Raw genomic sequence first — 21,169 nt, 5'->3', positions numbered from 1 at the left:
CCTATTGTTGTTCTGTCTTTGAACACTGGATCTGGTTGCTTCAATCTTTTGAAGAGCTAACTTCTTACAGCCACAAAGTAGACTCAATTTATGCAGGTCAATAGACAGTCCTAAATGTAAGTATGACTAGTTTGGCATTTGTGTGTAATGAAGAGCCTCAGATATTGAAAAAACATGATATCAGATATTAAAAAACATGACCATCTCAAGTGCTGTTATCTCTAAGGACAAAAGAAAGCAGGGGTAGCATTAAGAATTCTTAGTTTTCTTGTGCTGGTATCAGATCAAGTCACTGGTATTAGTAACTGGTATTATAATTCCCTAAATAACATTATTTACCACCTTGGTGAGATTTCATAGAAAATATTAGATGTGGGATAGAAAAATTGGAAAAAAAGTTTTTTAAAAATAATTTAAAGAACAAATAAAAATGCCTATTTAAAAAAAATCTTAGAATAGAAATGAGATTTTTGTAGTTATTAAAATAAAGGAACTCTGAAAAGATAAAAGATATGCTATAGGGGGACATAAAACATACCCAGACAACCTGTCAGGCTGAGAATCTCATTTTGCCGACATCCATATTCTCTAGCTGAGCAGTTAGAACATTTAGCTTTTATGAGTGCTTAACCCTTTATCTTGCTGAAATGCCGTGTGTTTATATTATTGACATTAAACCTATATATACTATGATCAGTTAAACACGATCAGACTAGTGAAAACTCTCACTGGGAGAATACTACAATACAGCAGAACCTGGACCATTCGTATCCAAGTGGTTCATGACCCATTTAATTTACAGTGGGTTGCCTGGTGAAGGATAAGCTGTTCAGCTGCAGCTTTTACTTCAAAAGGGGCAGCTTCTCCACTCAGCTGGAGCTCATTAGTGGTCCTGAGCAGCTGATTGGAGAAACAGTGCCCTTTGCAACCAAAGCTGCAGGAAACACCTGGCGGACCTCCCTGGTACCACACAGCTGTTTGTTGCCGCTGCATATCCCTTGGTTAGTTCATAAACCCTCATCTTCACAGGGTGGGTAAGGGACTGAAGTGTGCAAAGTATCCAGGTTCTACTGTACATGCTAGTGATACCATGTGTATGAATTTCAGTTGTGGTCAGGAAGCTGTGGAAGGAGGGGTGATGAGGGGCCAGTTACTGAGTGCAACAATTCATATGGATGATGTGGCCTCTATACAGATCACTGGGGATTTCGCACAAATAGGAACAGGTCCTTTGGGCCTTTCCTGGAAATGGTGACATTAAAGTGGAGCTCAGAAAGAAGCTCTTTTATAGTCAAACGGGAAGGGGACACAAGGGTAGGAGGTGTCTGGATTTTACTGTGGCAGAGGATGATGTGGCCCACGGTGTTTGGCATGAGTTCTTCCTGGGGAACATCTGTGTGACATCCAGCACTGTGCTGCAACTGCCCCACAATGCCTCTGCAAACAAGGTCTTTGGATTTACTCTGCTTAGAGATGATAAATAGTATTTACCATATCTACAAGTTTACACAGCCACTGGTTAGATATCACGGTCAATAGACAGTACTCAGTCATCTGTGAGAACCTCTTTACTTAGGAAAACTGCTTTACAGGTGACTAGGCAGGCACAAATCCAAATGTAAACCTATGCTACTGACTGTTCCTTCCGCTTGGTAAACACTGGGCCTTTCCAATGAGACTGTATATTATTTGTGCAAGAGTTATCAGGACAGGTTGCATTATTAAGGTATGATCAACCAAACTGTTATAGAAACTGATAGTTTCTTAAGTAACAGTCTTCAGGGAAGGGAGGAATCTTGAAAAAATGGTGGACAAGTACTTTTGGACAAATATGCAAAAAAGATGTTTAACTTCGTGTCTAAAATAGCTGCATTAGGGAAGTATCTAAAGGGTTGCCTGGGCAGTTTTCATCATTCATCTCTATTTATGTAGTTTTTTATTACTATTTATATCTCAGTCACACTTATCTTGCACATTTTGGCCTGATCCGGATTGTAGATCATTCTGTAAATCCAGATTACCTTGGTTTAAATCACTGGGAGTCATACTAATGAAAACTGGTATGAAATCAGAATTAAGAACACAAGATTTTGGATCTGGGAAACTAATAGATCTGTCTCCAATATCTATAATAAGCTGGCAAACTGAGAGCATAATGCATATGAAATCATTATATAACAGTCACACAAGATCAGTTCTGTGCAGGGACCAATCTCTCAGTGTCCTACTGAAGGCTGTTGTCAAATGAGTAACTCTCAGGAGAAACTGACTATTTTCCTAATGCTTTTCTCCTAGCAACTTCCAAGTGAAATGGAGATTTTACTGATAAAAAGAAAGGAGAGCCATTGAACTGAACAGCAGTCCAGGTCTTCACTATCAACATTCTGGTTCATTTCAACTTGCTGTCTTAAGTGAACTCAGTTTGGTAGCTCTGTTGTACTCAGTACTGTTGTATGAACATTAATTCAGCATGACTGGCAGTCTCTGTGCAAGGGAGGGCCTGCAGAGAAACAGCTTGCTGAATGGATTCTCTAGCATAGTGGTTCATAAGCTGTGGTCTACAGAAAGCTGGTTGACCACAGGATGCTGGTTCTCCTCTTTGTTTTCAGCTGTTACACTGCATTAGTTTCCTTCCACAAACTCCCCAGAAACCAGCAACAATGAGTAGCAATCCCACCCACTGTGAACAGCCAAAATGTAATGTATGCACACAAGTATTAGTAAGGCAACCATCACGGGAACAGCAGGAATAAAGAAGCTGAAAGAAAGAAAAAGGGGTTAACAAAACCTTCAGAACAGCCAAAAAAAAAAAAAAAGAGGCAGAACTGTGCCTTTTCTATCACATGCCCCTCTTCCTAATTGAAAATAATCTTAGATAATAACAATAGATCAAGCCCTCAATTAATCTGATTCTTCCTAAAGCCTGTGCAAAATGTATTGATTTATTTTGACCCTGGGGTGATTTTTAGAGTAAACTGAAATACAGAGAAACTCAGTAGTTTTAAAATTAAAAACTACCTTATTGACTGCATTTTAATTGCCAGTTTAGTGAAAACCTTTAGCTTCAAGTATTTTCCAATCCTGTGAATGCTGTGGCATAACTTTCAATTTGCTACAAAATTTAATTCCAACAAATTGAGGAAAACATTCTAAGAATACATGGCTCCTGGCAATCAGGTTATCTGTATTTGTATCTGAATAACCAAACATTTTCAGATTTCAGCAGTGCAAATTGTGCAAATTTAGCACTATCATGAAAAAGAGTGATTTCATGTACATCTTGGAGAATTAGACGTGTGCTTTAAATATTTCGACTTGCCTGAATCTCACTCTTGAACTGAGACTGGGAGTTGTGAAGAAGATAACACAAAGTGTGTAGAGAGCTATACAAAATATTTGCAAGAACACATGAATCTGCATTTACATTTTCATATTTAATTTCCATTTTGCAAAAAGTATTTCAGTTTCAGTGTAAATCTCTGAAATGTCGCTGCTGTTTGTTCAAGTCTGGACGTTTGGGGGAATGTCACATTTAATTTGATGTATTTAAGTGAAAACCTCATTTTTCTGAAACCTTTAATTTCTGAAATGTCACAATGCTAAAGAGATCATTTTTCATATTGTAACACAATCTCAAAATTTGAGGCATAAAAACTGCGTTTTCTCAAAAAAAGAAAATCAATAACGCATTGTTGGCATCAGCAAAGGTCCTACATTTTATAAACCAAATACTTACTTGTTTCTGCATACAACTACTCTCGATCCTATCAGAACCAAAACCAGCAGCGGCTCAGGCAAACACATGAAGACAAAACTGCTGAATTTCACATGACTTCTTCCTTAAGCTTCCATTGTACAGTTCATCAAATGAAGAAAAGAGATCAGCGACAAAGAAATGGTTCACTTATTGCTGATATGGAAAAGTGTTATACAGATTTTTAGGTAATTATGACCTTTACAATATGACTGTGAAATTCCAAATAAACAAAGTTTAGTCATTTCAGTCTTCCCTGAACTTCGCTCACGCTGAAGATGTTGACTGCACAAATTCAACAACATTCCTTACAAAGTTGGATTTTGTTTTCATCCATGAGTTATTTGTTATTCACAGTCAATTATGTTGCAGGTCCTAAGCACTCAATTCTGAGCGGTTCTTAAATATACAAAAATGGGGCAGAAAGGAGGTCTTTTGACTATTTCTAAAGCAGAAATATTGGACATTAAGATGAATTTCACTTGATCCCCAAGCCTGAAAAGAGATAAAAAGACTTTTAATAAGAGTACTTTAAGACATTATTATTAACTTTAAACCACTGGCTACTCTGCAAACACAAAATAGTTATAAATGAAGAAGATACCTTAATCTAAGATTTTAAGGATAATATTAAATTTACATTCTTTCCTGGTACAGTTTTCACTTCTCTACCCAAAGAATGAAGTATTTAACGATGGTTTATGATTGCAGAACAGCCCTTTGTAAACTACTTTACTAATTGAACCATGTCTCCATGTAACAGTTAGCATTAGCAAACCCCAGCAAGCTACTCCCAAGCAGTAGAATGAACGAGAGATATTCAAATAGTGTAATGGACTGCATGTGTGCCTGCCTTAACTAATCTCTATTTGTAAAGTTCAGAGATGTGAATGGCAATGATCTGGGAATGATGAACTAATCTCCCCGGAGACCCCCACAGAAGGCTTTTTCCACTGTATTATTTTCATTAAGGATGTTGTGCATTCCCACGCGCCTTTTCTATTTATAAAACTTGTTTTCCACTCCATTGGCCTCTGCACACATTTTATCTTCTTTTCTCAGCTAATGCAAAGCAGGGCCATTGGTGCGGTCCTGGACTATTGATATGGAACAGTTTGAAAGGGTCAGGATCAATATAGGAAGGAACAGGAAGTATGCTGACATCATCTTCTAGGCCTAACAAACCTTGCTTTGTTTTACTGAGACAATGTTTTCTGCTGGAGTCCCCTGAAGGGCTCTTCCATGAAGAAAACAAAGTTCTGTGAATAAAGTACAACAGCCCTGTAGACAGTTAAGTGTATTAATAGACAAATGCTCAAATATTTCCCGAATGGCAAAGCCTAAAAAAGATGTGGACTTCGTGGAAGGCAGCGTTGCCAGGTAGATAGAGCACCGAACCGGGACTCAGGGGACTTGCCTTCTATTCCTAGCGCTGCCACTGTCTTCCTGAGTGCCCTGGGGCTCAGTTAGCCTATCTGTAAAATTAAGATCTTTGAGATTTTCTGAAGAAAAGTGCTACATAAGGGATGAGTATTACTGCAGGCCTCTTCCCCAAAGCACCCACTAAGCTTACTCCTTTTCCTCTTTCTACCTACTCTGGTCTCCCTCCCTTGATATTTCTTTACCTGCAAAGCTGCTCTGCCTTTCCTTTGCCAGGAGCCCAGCTTCTTTCAGGATCCCTGTACTACTTAATTCACGAGAGGGCAATGTACCCTTCTGAATACAGATCAGTTAGAACAGGGTGGCCAACCTGCAGCATGGATGCCACAAGCGACATGGGCAGCATCTCTGTGTGGCTGTGGCAGATTGGGGAGGCAGCACATTTGCCAATAAGAGCAGGCTGCAGAAAGCAGAGCATCAGATCCTGCAGGGAATACAGGGAAGGAAGCAAAAAGCTGATCAGCAGATCAGATAAGGAAAAGGGATTGGAATGGCACTGGGGGAGGGTGCAGGGCTAATCTGTGGCCTGTCTGCCAAAAAAGGTTGGCCCCAACTGAGCTAGGACACACTTCAGAGTTTGAAACATTAGTGGTGAAAAAGGAGACGTGACTGAGAATAGAGACAGCAGGATCATATGACATGGGCATCTCTAAAAGTTAGGTGTGTATCTCATGGTTGAGGACAACTAAAATTACAACCCTGGGTGTTCTATTTAATAGCTATTAATAAACCTATCATCCATGAATTAGTCTAGTGCCTTTTTGAACCTGGCTATTCTATCTGCCTCTAAAACTTCCTATGGTAATGAGTTATCTATGCACTGCATAAGAAGTAGTGTCTCTTGTTAGTTTTAAATCTGCCTCCAACTAAATTCATTGAAGGCCCCCTAGTTCTAGTTCTGGGACTTGTGAATAAGTGTTCCTTATTCATTCTGTTCATACCTTTCATGGTTTTACAGACCTCTATCATATACTCCCTCAGCCTTCTACTTTCCAAACTAAAGAGTCCTAGCTTTTTTTAGTTTCTCTTTGTATACTGCATATTCCTGATCATTTTGGATGCCCTTCTGTATACCTTTTCTAATTCTACTACATACTTTTTGAGATGTGGAGACCAGAACTGCACACAAGACTGAAGAACTGTCTTCAAGATGTAGGCCCTTGTAGTCAGAAAGTTCTTTCTAATCTCCAACCTAAATCCTTCTAATCTTCAACCTAAATTCTGCTGCAGCTTGAGGTCCTTGCACATCCTCCTGCCCCCTACAGTCACAGAGAAAAGACTAGTACCACCCTCTTTACAATCTCTCTTCAGGTTTTCAACAGTGTTATCAAATGCCCCTGCAGTTTTCTCTTCACACTAATAGTTCTGGTTTTTCTGCCTTTCCTCGTAAATCATGTTTCTAAGGCCTCTCATTATTATTATTTTTTTTGCTCTCCACTGGACTCTTTCCAATATGTCCACATCTTTCTTGTAGTGTGAGGCCCAAAAATGGACACATTACTCCAGGTGAGTGCTCACCAGTGCCAAACAGAGCAGAAGAATCATTTCCCTAAATATGCTAGAGAGACCCCTGTTAATACAGCCCAGTTTACTGCTGCCTTTTTTTGCTAACAGGAGCTCACTCTTGGCTCCTATTCAGCTTATGGTCCACTGCAACCTCCAGGTCCTTTGCTGCAGTACTGCAGCCCGGCTAATCATTCCCCAATCTGTATTTCTGCATACAATTATTCCATCCCAAGTGCAGGACTTTGCTCTTGTTCTTGTTGAATTTCATCTGATTGATTTAGGACCATTTCTCTGGTTTAAGTCATTCTGAATCCTTCTGAATAGCCCTACCCTCCTGAATGTCTACAACTCAATCCAACTTGGTGTCACCTGCAAATTTGCTAAGTATGCACTCAATCCAATTATCTATATCATTAATGAAGATGTTAAACAATACTAGCTCGAGGACAGACCCTTAGGGAGCCCAACTTGATACCTTCTTCCAACTAGACATTGACTGATAACTATTCAGTGAGCAAGATGATCCAACCAGTCATGCATTCACCTTACAGTACTTTCATCTAGTCTGTAGTTCGTTACTGTATTAATGAGAATGTTGTGGGAGATGGAGTGAAAAGCCTTGCTAAAGCCACGTTACATCACAGCCACTGCTCTCCCATCATCCACAGAGCCTGTTGCTTTAGCATAGAAGGAAATCATGTTGGTCAGGCATGACTTACTCTTTGTGAATCCATTCCTGATCACCTTGTTCTCATCTAGATACTTCACAATATATTCCTTGGGGACCTGCTCCATGATCTTTCTAGGCACAAGGTCAGGCTGACTAGTCTGCAATTCTCTGGATTCCCTCTTCTTCCCTGTCTTGAAGATGGGCACTATATTTGCCCCTTTCCAATCATCTGAGACCTCACCTAACCTCTATGAGTTGTCAAAGATGATAGCCAGCAGCTCTAAGCCAATTCCTTTAGTATCCTAGGGTGTACTCTTATATTCCTCCCTAGTAATATGACCAAGTTTCCACTTTCTGTAGGATTCCTTTTTGAGTTTTAACTTACTGGAGAGACTGCTAGCCAGACTGGTATCAGGGTAAAATCCTTCCCTGACCTGGGCGAGAGGTGAACGGAGGTCTCTCTCCTAGTGTTTGAAGGAGAGACCAGAGAAGGAGCTTTTTATTGTACATGATGGACAATAGCTTGCTCCAATCTTTTCTATGTGGTGCTCATCAGCAGAGGAGACATGATTTCCCTGTATTCCACATCATTTGTTCTCTCCTGATTGTCATAAGCCATCCTGTTGTTCAGGTGATACAATTCTCATATCCATCCACTGAGGGCAGAATCTGGCCCACCTTTTTATATCTGAACTTTTACACAGTTTCAGATGCACAGACCATCCTCTGTTTTGAAGATATTTTTGTCATATATAGTGGGACTTAATAGCTGGTAGTGTGCGTAAGAGCTAACCTTTAGTGAACTCCATCCATAATGCTGGGAAATAGGTTGCAGGCTAATAAGCAGGTTAGAAAAGGGAGCAAGAGATTCATTGACATGGGAGCCTGTTTTATGGCAAGTTGTTGAGCTTTTGTTATCAAGAGTTAATCTTTTTAGTATCTCACACAATGGATCAATCTTAGATCCTCTGGAAGCCAGGACCTCTGCCTTCAGTGTTAACTTCTTTTTCTGCAGGCTGGCTCCTGGATAAACCACCTACAAATTCAGCTTAATTATGTCTGCAGAAGAAGCCTGACAGCAGCCTTACTCAATTAAGACAAAAGGGACCTCAAAGCCTAAGTACTCAAAGTGTTTGCTTTGTATGAGAGCAAGGTGGCTGGTTTTTCAGCTGCTGTATGTTTACCTGACAGTGGCCTGATAAGCCAAGTGATACTAAAGCACCACTCTGTGATAATGCTAACACCATCTGCTAGGTGCTGATAGCTTGCTGGAGTAATGCGGTTATCAGCACTGGAGTGCTGATGGAAAGTTATTGCTTCAGTAATCACTACTGCTTTAATCTATTCTCTAATTTGCTGCTGTCACTAAAAACTGTTATAAAGAACAAGATCCTTTTCTCTTTATTATGATGAATTATGATGACATTCCAGGCCACCCCCAGGAACCACCCTTGTGTGTTTGGTGGATTCTGCCTACTGCCAATTTAAATTACTTACTCTGGCCCTGTCCATGTATAAGTGCTTTCACCCTGATTTGATGACAAATACCAATAAAGGATTTACATTAGCCTTGATATCACACAATATCTATTGATGGGAGGACCAGACAGAGTAGGATAGTTAGGCAAACTTAATGACACAGGGATGCCATAAGCTTTAGATAGATCCTTAGTTTGTATCAACTGTTGGGGATACATTTAAATTGACAGGGCAGTGCTGACAGGGACACTGAGCTTCTAGCCAGCTATTTTTAAAGGGATGTAAGTTATGTTGAAGATTTTAAAAGCACGTCATCTAATTATGAAACAAACAGAAAATCAAAACCCTGTTGCTACAGCTCAGCATCTACCAGCCTCACAGAATAGAAAGTGCATTCATAGTAGAGAAAAGAGAATCTTCTTGATTTTATTTTAGTTCATTCATGTCCTCATTCTGACAGCACTACTTATTTGATCAGCCTTCCTCCAAAAACAGTCCCATTGTGTTCAACAACACTACCTGAAGATTGAAATGTTATTCACTGGCTACGTGCATCTCTACATGAGTCATTTAGTACTTGTATACTTGTTACTACTGTGCAGTAGCGTTGCGTCACACTTCTTGCCATGTGACACTACTACACAGTATTTATGTGCTACTGTACAGCCACTGTCTCGTGTAGATGTGGTCACTGTAAGCAAGACTATTAGCATCTTCTCTTTAACAAAGAGAAACCATAAAAGGATAATATTACAAATGACATAATCTTTCACTTTAAGAAAGTTGCCTCAAACATTCCTCTATCTGATCATAAAATATAATAATACAAGGTGTAAAGTGAGATGCTGAATACAGGCATTAAACTGGATACATGTAAAGAAATCTCTAATGGTTGGAGTTGTTGATGAAACAATTATCAGTTTAAATCTGGACTAGCATTAGTAATGATGCTGAAACCATTCAGGCTTTATAGTGCCATGTAGAAAAGCTCAGCTGGCCTGCTACGGAGTACCCCCACAAATGGGAACATGTGTTCCACAGGGACAAATGGCAGCGGCACATATTTGTGCCTCTGCTAGTTGTCCCCGAGGAATGCCCCTGCATGTATGCTCTGGTGTGCGGCAAGTTGCCCCAGGTCTGGTAGGAGAGGCTGAGGCCAGCATCTGAGCTGGCCTCAGCAGCCTTACCTGGGGGCCTCCTAGGACTCCAGGAGTGGCAATCCAGGTGTGCAGAACCTCGCTGGCAGCTGGAGTGTGGGTCTAGCTGGCCAGGCTCTAGTTTCAGGTGGCTGCCATGTGTGCCACCCTGCTTTTTTGTGGCACAGGTTTTTTCATACCAGGATCTCCCAGTGTCCAAAAACCCTGTCATGCTGTAAATTAGCAGAATTCTTGGGAGTGCGTGGTTTATGGTGCTGCAAACCACATGTCCGCTCTTGGGGGCATGGCCCTAGGGTTTACCTTTCTTCTGCAAGAGATTCTGTCTGGCTTTAAAGAAAGCCATGATGTCAGCATCTGCCTGGCTGTCTCCAGTGAGAGGGATAGATGATTTTGAACTCTGAGGCATCCTGAAATAAGCAAGCAAATTCACAGATTCAGTTGAGTCAGCAGATTGTTTGTTTGTGTGTTTTCTTTTTCTTCTTTTTTTTCATAATTCCTTCTCTTTTTTAACTTAAAAAAAGATTGATTTAGGGGCCTTGTTCTTTGGGTATGTTAGCAGAAACAAGCATAACCTGGAGCAGAATTAAACCTTTGGTATCTTAACTGCCTGATCTTTGTATTTTTAAAATAAATATGTATTCCTACGCATACGACAAACTGTAGCTTAGCTATTAAAAACCACCGACAAAAAGTTAAAAATATTTAGTGTTAAAGCAGAGTTAATGAAAAATGGAAATGCACGTAGATTATACAAATATAGTACAGAAGAAATGGTGGGTGTGACTGTATGATGTGACTCTACTCCAGATTAAATGCCACTATTTGAACTGGATAAATCTGCAGCACACTTGCCACTGGAAATCAACTGAGTATAAATATGCAGATAGAACTAGCTGGTGGACTCCATGTTCATTACATTTGCTGGCAGCCACTGCAACCAGGACAAGTCCTGGGTTTTGTAAATAGTGGCTTGCTGCAATAATCTTATGCAGTCAAACTATTAATTTACATGATACATTCTTTGATATATAGACCATTACCACATTGGTCAGATCCTCAGCTAGTATAAAATGATGTAGCATGCCATTTTAATTTATATCAGTTGGGGACCTGACTCTATGTTTTCTTACCTATTTATGGATAAATTAGTACATAGCTGATGCAAATAATATATAGTAATAACCATACCAATCGTCAAAAAAATCATAATGATCAAAGCAGAGAAAGGGAAATATAGAGCAATTCTGTTTACATATATCCCACTTTTTAAAATACTTTTCTGATTTTTTTTGTTATACCTTCAGGTCCTAAATAACTGTTATGGCAGAATTTAATTAAGCTGATGTAAAAAACACGTCTGATATGCATGTCTATGTGGTGCCATTATTTTTAGTTGATAACTTGGTGGTCTGCAGATTTAGAACAAAGATGGAAATTGCGCAGAAAAGTATTCAACAAAACATTTTATTTCACTTAATTAGCCAGAATATTTTCAGAAAATAACAGGAGACTTTCTCATGTGTCCTTCACATAGCTTAATATGGAGACATTTATTAAAGACTATACAAAAACTGGGGACCCCCATGCATAGTCAGATATTTTTAATTAAGGAAGCAGATGAAAACACACTGTCACTATGATGTGGAACCACTGTTGTTCAACATCTCATAGGTTCAGCCTCAAGCTATCAAGCAGCTATCTTCAAACTAATATTCAGTGCAGCATATTTTAGCTAATGTACATACAAATTAAGTTTCCTGTATGTACCACTGAATTTGAGCACTGAAAACAGAAAAGTACATAAAAGCGGGGCTTTCAAATTTTAAAACTTTTTCTTTCCTTCTTTTTTCAGATAGGCAAACACACTTTTGAAATACTGAGATTTTGTGCTAAATGTTTCCATGCTTTTTCTGTGTCACAACATTGATCTAATTTAGAAAACTTGATAAAAATCTCCTCTGATATTTCTCAATTGGGGGTGGTGGTAGGAAACGGAACCATGGGCTCATGTACATGCCATGATTTTTGCCCTTTCATGAGCTGCAACTGCATGTCTGTTTAAATGAGAGGGATTTCCTGATGCTTTAAAAGTATTTCCTGTGCATCAAACTAAAACTCCTTAGACATAGTTTAGTTTGGCTTGCTGGGAATTAAAGTGTCACATCCATGGATTCATTGCATGCAAACACAAAGGCATCTGAAGATGCGTAATGAGCCCCTTTGTCCATCAGATGGCACTATGACTTTTTTGTAGTTCACCCCTTCCAATTGCTTTTGCTTTAGAATTGCTTTCCCCTTTTTTTAAACTCTTGCCTGGTTTGCCAGCTCCCTGCTTCCACAACTGTGTGGCAGGGCACAGGGTGGGTGGGTGTGGCGGGGGGCACTCCAGGCCGGGGGGAAGCAGCACTAGACTATCCCACTCTCCTGTGGCACTAACCAGGGACCCAGCTTAATTAGTTTGAATAAACCTAGTGCATGTAAACATAGATGCAACGCTCCAAAACAAACAAGTTTAAATTTTATACACCTATTTAATTTAATGAGGATTAAAACCTCTGGTATGTACAGGCACCCCACATGTCTTAGGTTTTATAGAGGAGGGATACAAAACTGTGAACCACATTTTTTGGATTTTTCTTAGAACCGCATTTCATAAGTGTGGCAACAGCAAAGTGTCTAAAGTTTTAATTCTGAAATGCAGCAAGGATCTGTCTCCTGGAAGTTTATTGCCTTTAGGTGTGTAAGGATGGAAAAAGGAACACTAAAACGGTTATAAATGATTGAAAAAAGCTCTGTCGCCTCTTTTAAAATGTTATGTGATCATAGTGGAGCCATGCCTTTTTGACTAGATTTTGTAAATACTCACTGACAATATAGAAAGGCACCAGGCTTCCTGATTTCAGAAAGCTACTGGGGTAATATGCAGGAGAGGGATTATGAATGTCTTAAGGAAATACACATAGTAAGATTCTACATAAAATTGACTTCACTATCATGATAATGAAAAAAGCATAGGAATGAGAAATATTGCAGATCTCATTTTAAGGTCTTGATATAGTACAATACTCTATACATTCCAAGTCTTGGTTTGGTGGTGACTGTGTGCTTTTTGTTTTTAATAAAACGTCTTTCTTTTTTTATTGTGATAATATAGACATCACAATATGACCTTATAGCAATCTCCAGACAACAGGAAGCGCATGGAAGATATAAGTTAATTATGAATATAAACATGAGTGACTAGGGTAAAATTTAGGGGTGAATATGGCTTGCAGTTATGCACTTGGATTCCAAATGAGCAATCAATATATATTTTTTCTAAGGAGACACAGAAAGATGATAAGGGAACTTTAAGGATACTGATGAACTTGCTGGCTTCCCTTCCCTTCTGAGTAACAGAAACATAGACCTTACCTTATTTGTGAAGCTGAGTCACTCAGGTTGCTCATGCTGTTTTCTCCAGTAGGATATCCATTGGGATTGGCTCTTCTGCTTTCTGAGAACCTGGGATGGAGAGGAAATGAAGAGGAAATTAAAATTTTATGTAGGGAAAACCCCCAAATACATTCTGAATAACATCAATGAAACTGTTTTTTATAATTTACTTGTTTTAAGCAGGAAAAATAAAAAAAAAACATCTCTTGCCTTCTTGAAGGGATCCGGGACTCTTCAGCCTGAGGAAAAGAAGGCTGAGAGGAGACCTGGTAGCAGCTGACCACTACACTAGGTGAGTACATCAAGGGCTTGGTGAGCAACTGTTCACCAGGACACTCGAGGGGAAAACTAAGAGTAATGGTCACAAATTCTTGGAAGACCATTTCAGGCTCAACATTAGGAAAAACTTCTTCACAGTCAAGGTGTCCAGACTATGGACTAGGCTCCCTCCAGAGGTGGTGCAATCACCTACCCTTCACAAGTCCCTTCTGGCCTTTCGGTCTATGAATCTACAAATCTAAGGAGAATTTTCTATCCACATTATATGACAATAACTGCACCTGTACAGGTAAGATGGCTACTAAGGGGTAAAAAACCCAAGGTGTTAAAAGAATCTGTCTGTAGACACAGCACATAAACTTCTATGCCGGAGTTTAATGTGTACTTGGATATGTTTTGAAAATACAATTTGTGATTTTTTTGGTTTATTCCCTGAGCTTAGGTTGAGCCAAATATTGAGGCCCTGGCTCATTTTCTACTGTCTTTGTTTGGACAAAATTATTATTGAAATCAAGTGGAAATTGGATAAAAATGAGCAAAGTCCTTGATGGCTTCCTTATTGATGACAGTCCAATATATTGCAAACAGCTGTAGCATATTCAGCCCCTACAGGAAAGCCATTAGATTTCATTATCAAGGGATTTATCAGCTGGGAGGGGTAGATTTCTGTTATGGAATGACATTTTCCCTAATCCAGTGACTCTCTCCTCTGCCCTTGGGTTTGGCATATGTAGCAGTATTTCCTGTGCCAGTACTCAAGAGAATGGCAACATGGAATTATTCAAAAGCAGGATATTTCCACTAGGTGGCAGGATTGTTGTATTCTTGCTCATTTCTAACTTTACAGTACTTCATTCATTTTGGCTTATGAATTGATATTTCTGGCAGAGAGTTTGAAAAAGGAAAGAAATTTATTTCTGATATTTTACTATATTACATTGTGCCAGGTTCAGTTTTGCAGAATATACTGTGCCCAAGAGGGTAAGTCTTTTTCAGATGAGTAGCTCACGGATTTAGAGCTAAGCTTTTCTACTTAACTCCTAAAGTGCCATATCATTTACACCTGCTTAACTGAACTCAGGTGACAGTAAGTTTAAATTAAATACAATATAACTTACAATTAATGTGAATACTGTAACCCATCCTCAGCCTTTTTGGATGGGAAGGCATAGAAATCAAATAAATATATACATAGAAACAAATGAATAGTTCTTGATTAGCTCATGGTAGTGTGTCTAGGCATTCCAGGGATCTTCAAAGAAGTGATGAGTCACATATTATTGATGTATTGCCATGACTAGAACAGACTCCCAGTGACTTGACAGATGTCAGAATTGTAACCATATTCAAGAAAGGAGATAGATTGGATTGCACCAGTTACTGTGGCATTGTACTTCTGTTCATAGCTGGTAAGATCCTCACCACATTCTCTTGAATAGACTCACTCCCTTTGCCAAGGAGAGTCTACTTGAGTCCCAATGTGTAGGGATTTCTGGAATTCACAACGGAAGTACATGGTGCAGCGGCTTCTTTAATCTTGGAGTTTCCCCGGTGTGCCCCCTGCTGCTGATTGGCAGAGGGGCCCTGCTGCTCACTGCTTGCCACCTATACCTGATGGTCAGAAGGTGAAAATTGCAGTGGTTTTCACCTCTCAGCCATCAGGCACGGGTGGTGAGTGATGGGGCCCCCCTGCCAATCTGTGGTGGGGGGAAGGGCACAGGGGGAAACTCCAAAATTAAAGAAGTCACTGTGCCATGCACCTCCAGCACAATTTCTGCATATTCCTACCCATGTGGTTTCAGACCATCCAGAGGTACAATCGACATGTTCTTTCTTGCTAGACAGCTGCAGGAGACGTGCCATTGATCACCACAGATCTTTACATGACCTTTGTTGATCTGACTAAGGCTTTTGATTCAATCAACAGAGAAGCCCTGGTGATATCTGGATGCCAACCATAATTTGGTACCATCAAACTTCTTCATGAAGACGTGACAGCAACTGTCCTGAGCAATGGCTTGAACGTGGACCCCTTCAACATGAGAACTGCAGTCAAGCAACGATACATGACTGCACCAATACTTTTTTCCATCTGTATTGCAGCTATTCCATATCTCATTGTTGATAGACTTCCATCTTGAATCAGCATCTAGTACAGGTTTCCCTCGCTTTATGCAGGTTCTGTATGTGCAAATTTGCTCTTATGCGTTGACCCTTTTATACCAAAAATGTGTTATATGTGAGGTAAATTCACTTTTATGCGATCGGTGTGTTAGAAGCCCACAGTCAGCTGCTTTGTGTTGTTGGTACATTGTGGGAGTGATGTGCACCAAAATATAGTCTCCTTTGTGGATCTGGGCTCCTCGTTCATTGTCTGCAACACGTGCTTCTGTAGTTGCCATCTCCATTATGATGGTGCCTTGTGCTTATGTGTATTGTCTGTTGTTGGTGAGTACCAAAGTTGTTTTGTGAAAGTGGTAGAAATGGGTCCAGGGGTCAGTACAGTCGAGGTCTAGGAACGTATCCCTATTTGTTATATTGTAAAGTGGATTCCCTTTATGCAAATTTGAGTTATGTGTCATTTTCCAGGAATGCATGTACAGCATAAAGTTAGGGAAATCTGTACTGCATGGATGGGAATCTCTTTACCATCAACTGATTACATTCCAAATTCAGGATACCCAACACCTCCATTACTCATCTTCAATATGCTGATGATTGTCTTTTGTGTGTCCTATCAACTGTAGAGCTCCACATCATTCCTGATGTCTTCTGTGAAGCAGATGAAATGCCTGGACTCACTGTCAACTTCACAAAAACCAAGATACTTTATCAGGCTCTTCCAAAACAACCAGCTGCTCCACTACATTTTACAATTAGAGGGCAGTTCTTGGTCAGTGTTGAACATTTACCCTATCTCAGTAGTCACCTTCCTTATAACATAAAAAAAAAAATTATGATACTCAACACTTAATAGAATCTGCCAGTGCTGGCCTTTGAACATCTCCAGTATTGTGTCTTTGATAATCACAATATCAGGGCTCAAACCAAACTTCTTGTCTACTAAGCTGTTGCCATCCCTACTCTGTTGTTTTGGTGGGTGTGAAACCTGGACAGCTTATTGGAAACACCTGAAAGCCTTGAAAGCAGTCTTCAGAAAATCCTTCATATCAATCAGAAGGACAGTAGAATGAATGCTAGTGTTCTGGCTCAAGCAGACACCACCAGCCATGTTTATACAACATCAGCTCCATTGGACAGGAATGTTGTATGGATACCTGACAACTAGCTCCCAAAAGAGGTCCAATTCACTAATGGTAATCACTTTAGAGGTAGGCAAAAGAAGAGATTCAAGTACATCTTGAAGGCCAATCTGATGAAAGCAATATTAACATCAATACTTGGAAGGCTCAAACAGTGAATCATCCCCAGTGGCTCTGTAAAGTACAACAAGGCATTGACCATTTTGTGCACAGTTGCCTCACTATGGAGGTAATATAAGCAAGTGAAACAAAGGTTAAGAGCTGTGACTTGACATCATCAGGATCCACTCCTTCTTTCTGGAACTGCATGCCATATCTGCAGTTGAACATGCAGATCTTGGATTGGCCTCTGCAGCCACCCCCAGACTCACTGATGACTTCCCTGTGTACTGGAAGACTATCATCCTTGTATCAAAGGACTGCCAACAATGACAACAATGATAACTAGACACAAAGCAGTTTCACACTTCTCCAGAACTATCAATTCAGTAAAGAACTTTAGATCTTGGGTAAAATCTTCAAAAACACATGAGAGGTTTAGAAAAGTAAATCTTGTTTTAAAAAGGCACATGGATGCTCACTAGTGCTTCAGTACCTGTGTGGAAACCCCTTTACACTTTGACCATTCTAAGGGTACTTAAAACGTGAGTGCCTGCATGTTAAAACTTAACCTGTGCTTAGTGCCCTCTGGGCATCTCAAAGTTATGCCAGTTCAGGAAAGGGTTCGTTCTGAGCTGTGCTACTTAGCTCATCTAAGGGTAACTTTGGTGCCCACTATGGAGATAAAATGAGCAATTTGCAGTCCTCCAGCATCCCAAGAGATACTGTTCCCAGCACCTCCCCGTCCCAGAAGCCCTTCTTCTCCCTGCCTCCTAGCCATGACCCTACTCACCAGCCCTCTAGTGGCAAATCAGAGCTGTACAGGCAAGAACCGGTATAATCCTTTAATCTGTGACTGCTCACAGCATGCTCTACCTTTAACACCACTTAGCATTCCATTCCATACTAGATTTAGCACAGTCTAAGTATAAAGTGCAACAAAACAAGTTTAAGCACTCAGTATCTTTGCATTAGGTGAATTTTGGAGCAGCAGAAGCAGGGGTATCCTGGACTTTTTTGTGATTTAGGCAACCAATTTCTGCCTAAATCCAATTTAGGCATCTAATTTACTAAGATGGATATGGCATTTAGGCTTTTATTCATTAAGGGGCTTTTGAAAATATTCATTTAGAAGATACCTGAATTCCTATTTGGATTAGACTGGAGAAGTATAAACCTCTTCCTTTTTGGGCAGTTCACCTTATAAAGCATGAGATGCTACTGCACAGTCAGTATCTGTATTAGCAAGTACTAAATAAATGCACAGTAAGCAGAGTTACTGTGCAGTAGCACCAGTGAACAGTAAATAATACTGCACAGTGACATATCAGTGCCGTGTTTGCTGTGATGCACTACTGCACAATATTTTTTGGCTACTGTGCAGTCAACGTCTTGTGTAGATGCACCCATAGACTGTTACTTACAACAGCTTATGCATTTTTGAATTAATCTATAAGGTGCAACTCTACTCTGCCTTCTGCTTCACTTCAGTATAACACAGCTAACTACCTTTCTCTTCCTTTCTGACAACTCCAACATGTGTTCTACTTTTGCTGATAGCCGCCTCAGGGTCTTGGATGGTTTGACAAACTGTGAAGCCCCAACAGACCAAGCTACCGCTCTCAGATCTTGTGAACTGCTGGTGTACCTTGGAGTTATAGGGAGCAAGGCATTCTCTGTAGAGATGGGTAACATACTTGCAGCTAAAATCAAATTGCTTTACATATAAACATTTTTACATTTGGTTACGAAATCAAAATTGGCCTCAGTTTTGTGGAATTCTTTTGGCAGACTTGCAGATCTATACTGCCATATACAAGAAAGATTGTTGCCAACATTAAAACCTGTGAAATTTCACAAATTAAGTATGTTTTCCCAAACACATTATAATCTTCACAGAATTCTAGGGAAATGTGACAGAAAGAGCACAGAGCTTTCACTCAAGATTCACAAAGAGATTCATAGATCCTTGTCAGTCAGAAATAGAGATATGGATCAGGCTTTCCCCCTTTTCTTTCTCCCCACTGTACAGTTCTTCCCTATAGTAACTAATTAATTTCCTCCAAATGGTCTGGATGTGCTGCTTCTAAGAGCATTGTATAAATGAGAAGATATGTTTAATTTAGAAACATTTGTTAATCTCTCTGAATCTTCTAAAGAATGTTGGTAATGTGTCTCAGTATTACTTCACATGCATTATAATGGTCTTATTAGAAGCCTCTATCCAGACGCATTGGTATTTTTGTTGCTTATTTGCATGCAGAGATTTTTCATTACACTCCATCACAGATTATATAACACATAAGAAAGCACAAGAAAATTAAAACAGATATTGGTGATGCTTCTAACATTTAGCTTCTCCTTTAACATCTTCAGATGTTGTTGATTCCACACTTAGAAGGTTGCACCTTCCATCCCTACCAAGAGTTACAGCAACTGTCTGAGATCTGTTTTCTGTTCATGCTTTCTGAGTATTTCAGTTTAGTGCTTGGGATTGGAAAAGGAAATAAAGCATTCAGAGCTAACCAGAGCACAGCCTTGTCACAAGAGTGAAGGAGCAAACCATTTTTTATTTTAAAGGAATGTTTCAGGTTAAACATTAACAAAACAGCTATAAATTCCAGATATCTGAAACGTATTCAAGAAAGTAATGTTATTAAGGTAGCACTGCTTCACCTGCTTAACAAATCACCTTTCTTAGAGGAAGGCAAATCCCATTTAGAATCCACTGAGAATGCCGTGTGTGCGCGCATGCACGTGCAGTGCATGTGTGTGTGCACACATGTGTGTGCGTGTGTGTGTGAAAGGTTGGGGGAAGGGGAAGGCATATCTTAACAAGCACAAAATACTAAATCCAATCCTGCTTCAGTTGAAATCAATACAGTTTTGCCAGCTACAGCGGAAGCAAGATCAAGTCTTTGGTTTGGGGTCTTTACCACCCCATGCTGTGAGATTCTAAATCCCACCTTTTTAGCACTTAGCAGGATTTTCCCTTTCATATCCCAGACTAGTTCTAGTGGGGTTGCTATGAACCAAAAACACTGGTTTATTTAAATATTTGGCATAAACTTGATTAATTTTGTCCCTTCCAGCCTACCGTGGATGACCCACCTCCTCTTTTCAGTTATCAATTTTATCACATTTAATTATTTTTAAATGTTTGCAAAATGAGGAAAGTGTGTCATAAACAATAACATGCTACATAAACTATGCAATATCAAATTGGTCAGATGACCAAGGGAATTTATTAGAATAAGTATGTCAGTGTAAAATGTGCTAAGACAGTTAATCCATTACTTTTACTTCTGAAGTCAGTGTTTGCATCTATTCACTCCAAAGATGTAGTCTGAACATTTTTGATAAGCAACCTACTAAGTTTTAGATCTTATGTTCATTCAAAACATCTGCTGAATAAATTCTCTTTTGGAAATGGCTCCCTATTTATACTGATTCACCCTAAATATAACATGGTTTATAATCCATGTCAGTATCTACTCTTATGAACAATTTGCCTGATGGGTAATGATGGAAGTATCGGTCTGTAGGAAATGCTGCCTGTTTCTAGGCAAATTCTGTAACCAAAGGTCATTTATTTACCTGGACTGTATAATAGTGGGGAAAGTATATCCAGCATCTCATTCTACATAATAATGGACATTAATAGGTAAAGTTCTGTGTCCCTCTGGTTGAAGGGAATCTTTGGAAATAAGCGTTCTACTATTTTATAATATAGAAACTGGAAACTTTTCCTCTAAAATCCTAATGCTTGAGCACAGTGGGATATTAAGCCTGCAGCTTACTCTCACAATAGCAAGATCTGTATTTCTAATTCCCCATATATCACACTGGAAATGTATTTGTGTTAAACCAGTTTAAAGAGCTTAATATAAAATAAGACTTACTCTCCATGGAAGTAGGAGAAGAAAAGGAGAGCAGTGAACTTCAAAGGGCCATTCTAAAAATGAAATTAGTTATGGGAAAACAAAATCACAGCTACACTGGACCCTCCTCATCCCCTAGCCCCCGCCCAAATATTGTATCAGTCAACAGTCCTGAACTTTATGGTGTTTAATGACCTAGGCCTTGG

General features: G+C 39.6%; 1 protein-coding gene across 3 annotated transcripts in view; it reads right to left on the bottom strand.

Moving 5' to 3' along the window:
- Positions 1-2,923: 2,923 nt before the first annotated feature.
- The window catches only part of KIF6 (kinesin family member 6), a 415,530-nt gene continuing 397,284 nt past the window's right edge, over positions 2,924-21,169 (bottom strand). For 2 of the 3 annotated variants that reach the window (XM_019549618.1, XM_019549620.1), the window contains 3 exons: positions 13,421-13,510; positions 10,307-10,413; positions 4,134-4,249 (listed from right to left, as the gene is read on the bottom strand). In XM_019549618.1, the coding sequence (XP_019405163.1) occupies positions 4,233-4,249; positions 10,307-10,413; positions 13,421-13,510 (214 nt within the window). In that variant the 3' untranslated portion in view covers positions 4,134-4,232. Of the gene's footprint in view, positions 4,250-10,306; positions 10,414-13,420; positions 13,511-21,169 lie in introns of all 3 variants that reach the window. The other variant, XM_019549619.1, reaches the window with a different exon arrangement.

Source organism: Crocodylus porosus, unplaced genomic scaffold (genome assembly GCF_001723895.1).
Source record: "Crocodylus porosus isolate Cpor-Errol unplaced genomic scaffold, CroPor_comp1, whole genome shotgun sequence".
Classification (NCBI taxonomy): Eukaryota; Metazoa; Chordata; order Crocodylia; family Crocodylidae; genus Crocodylus; species Crocodylus porosus.
This window is presented reverse-complemented; position numbering and strand designations above follow the sequence as displayed.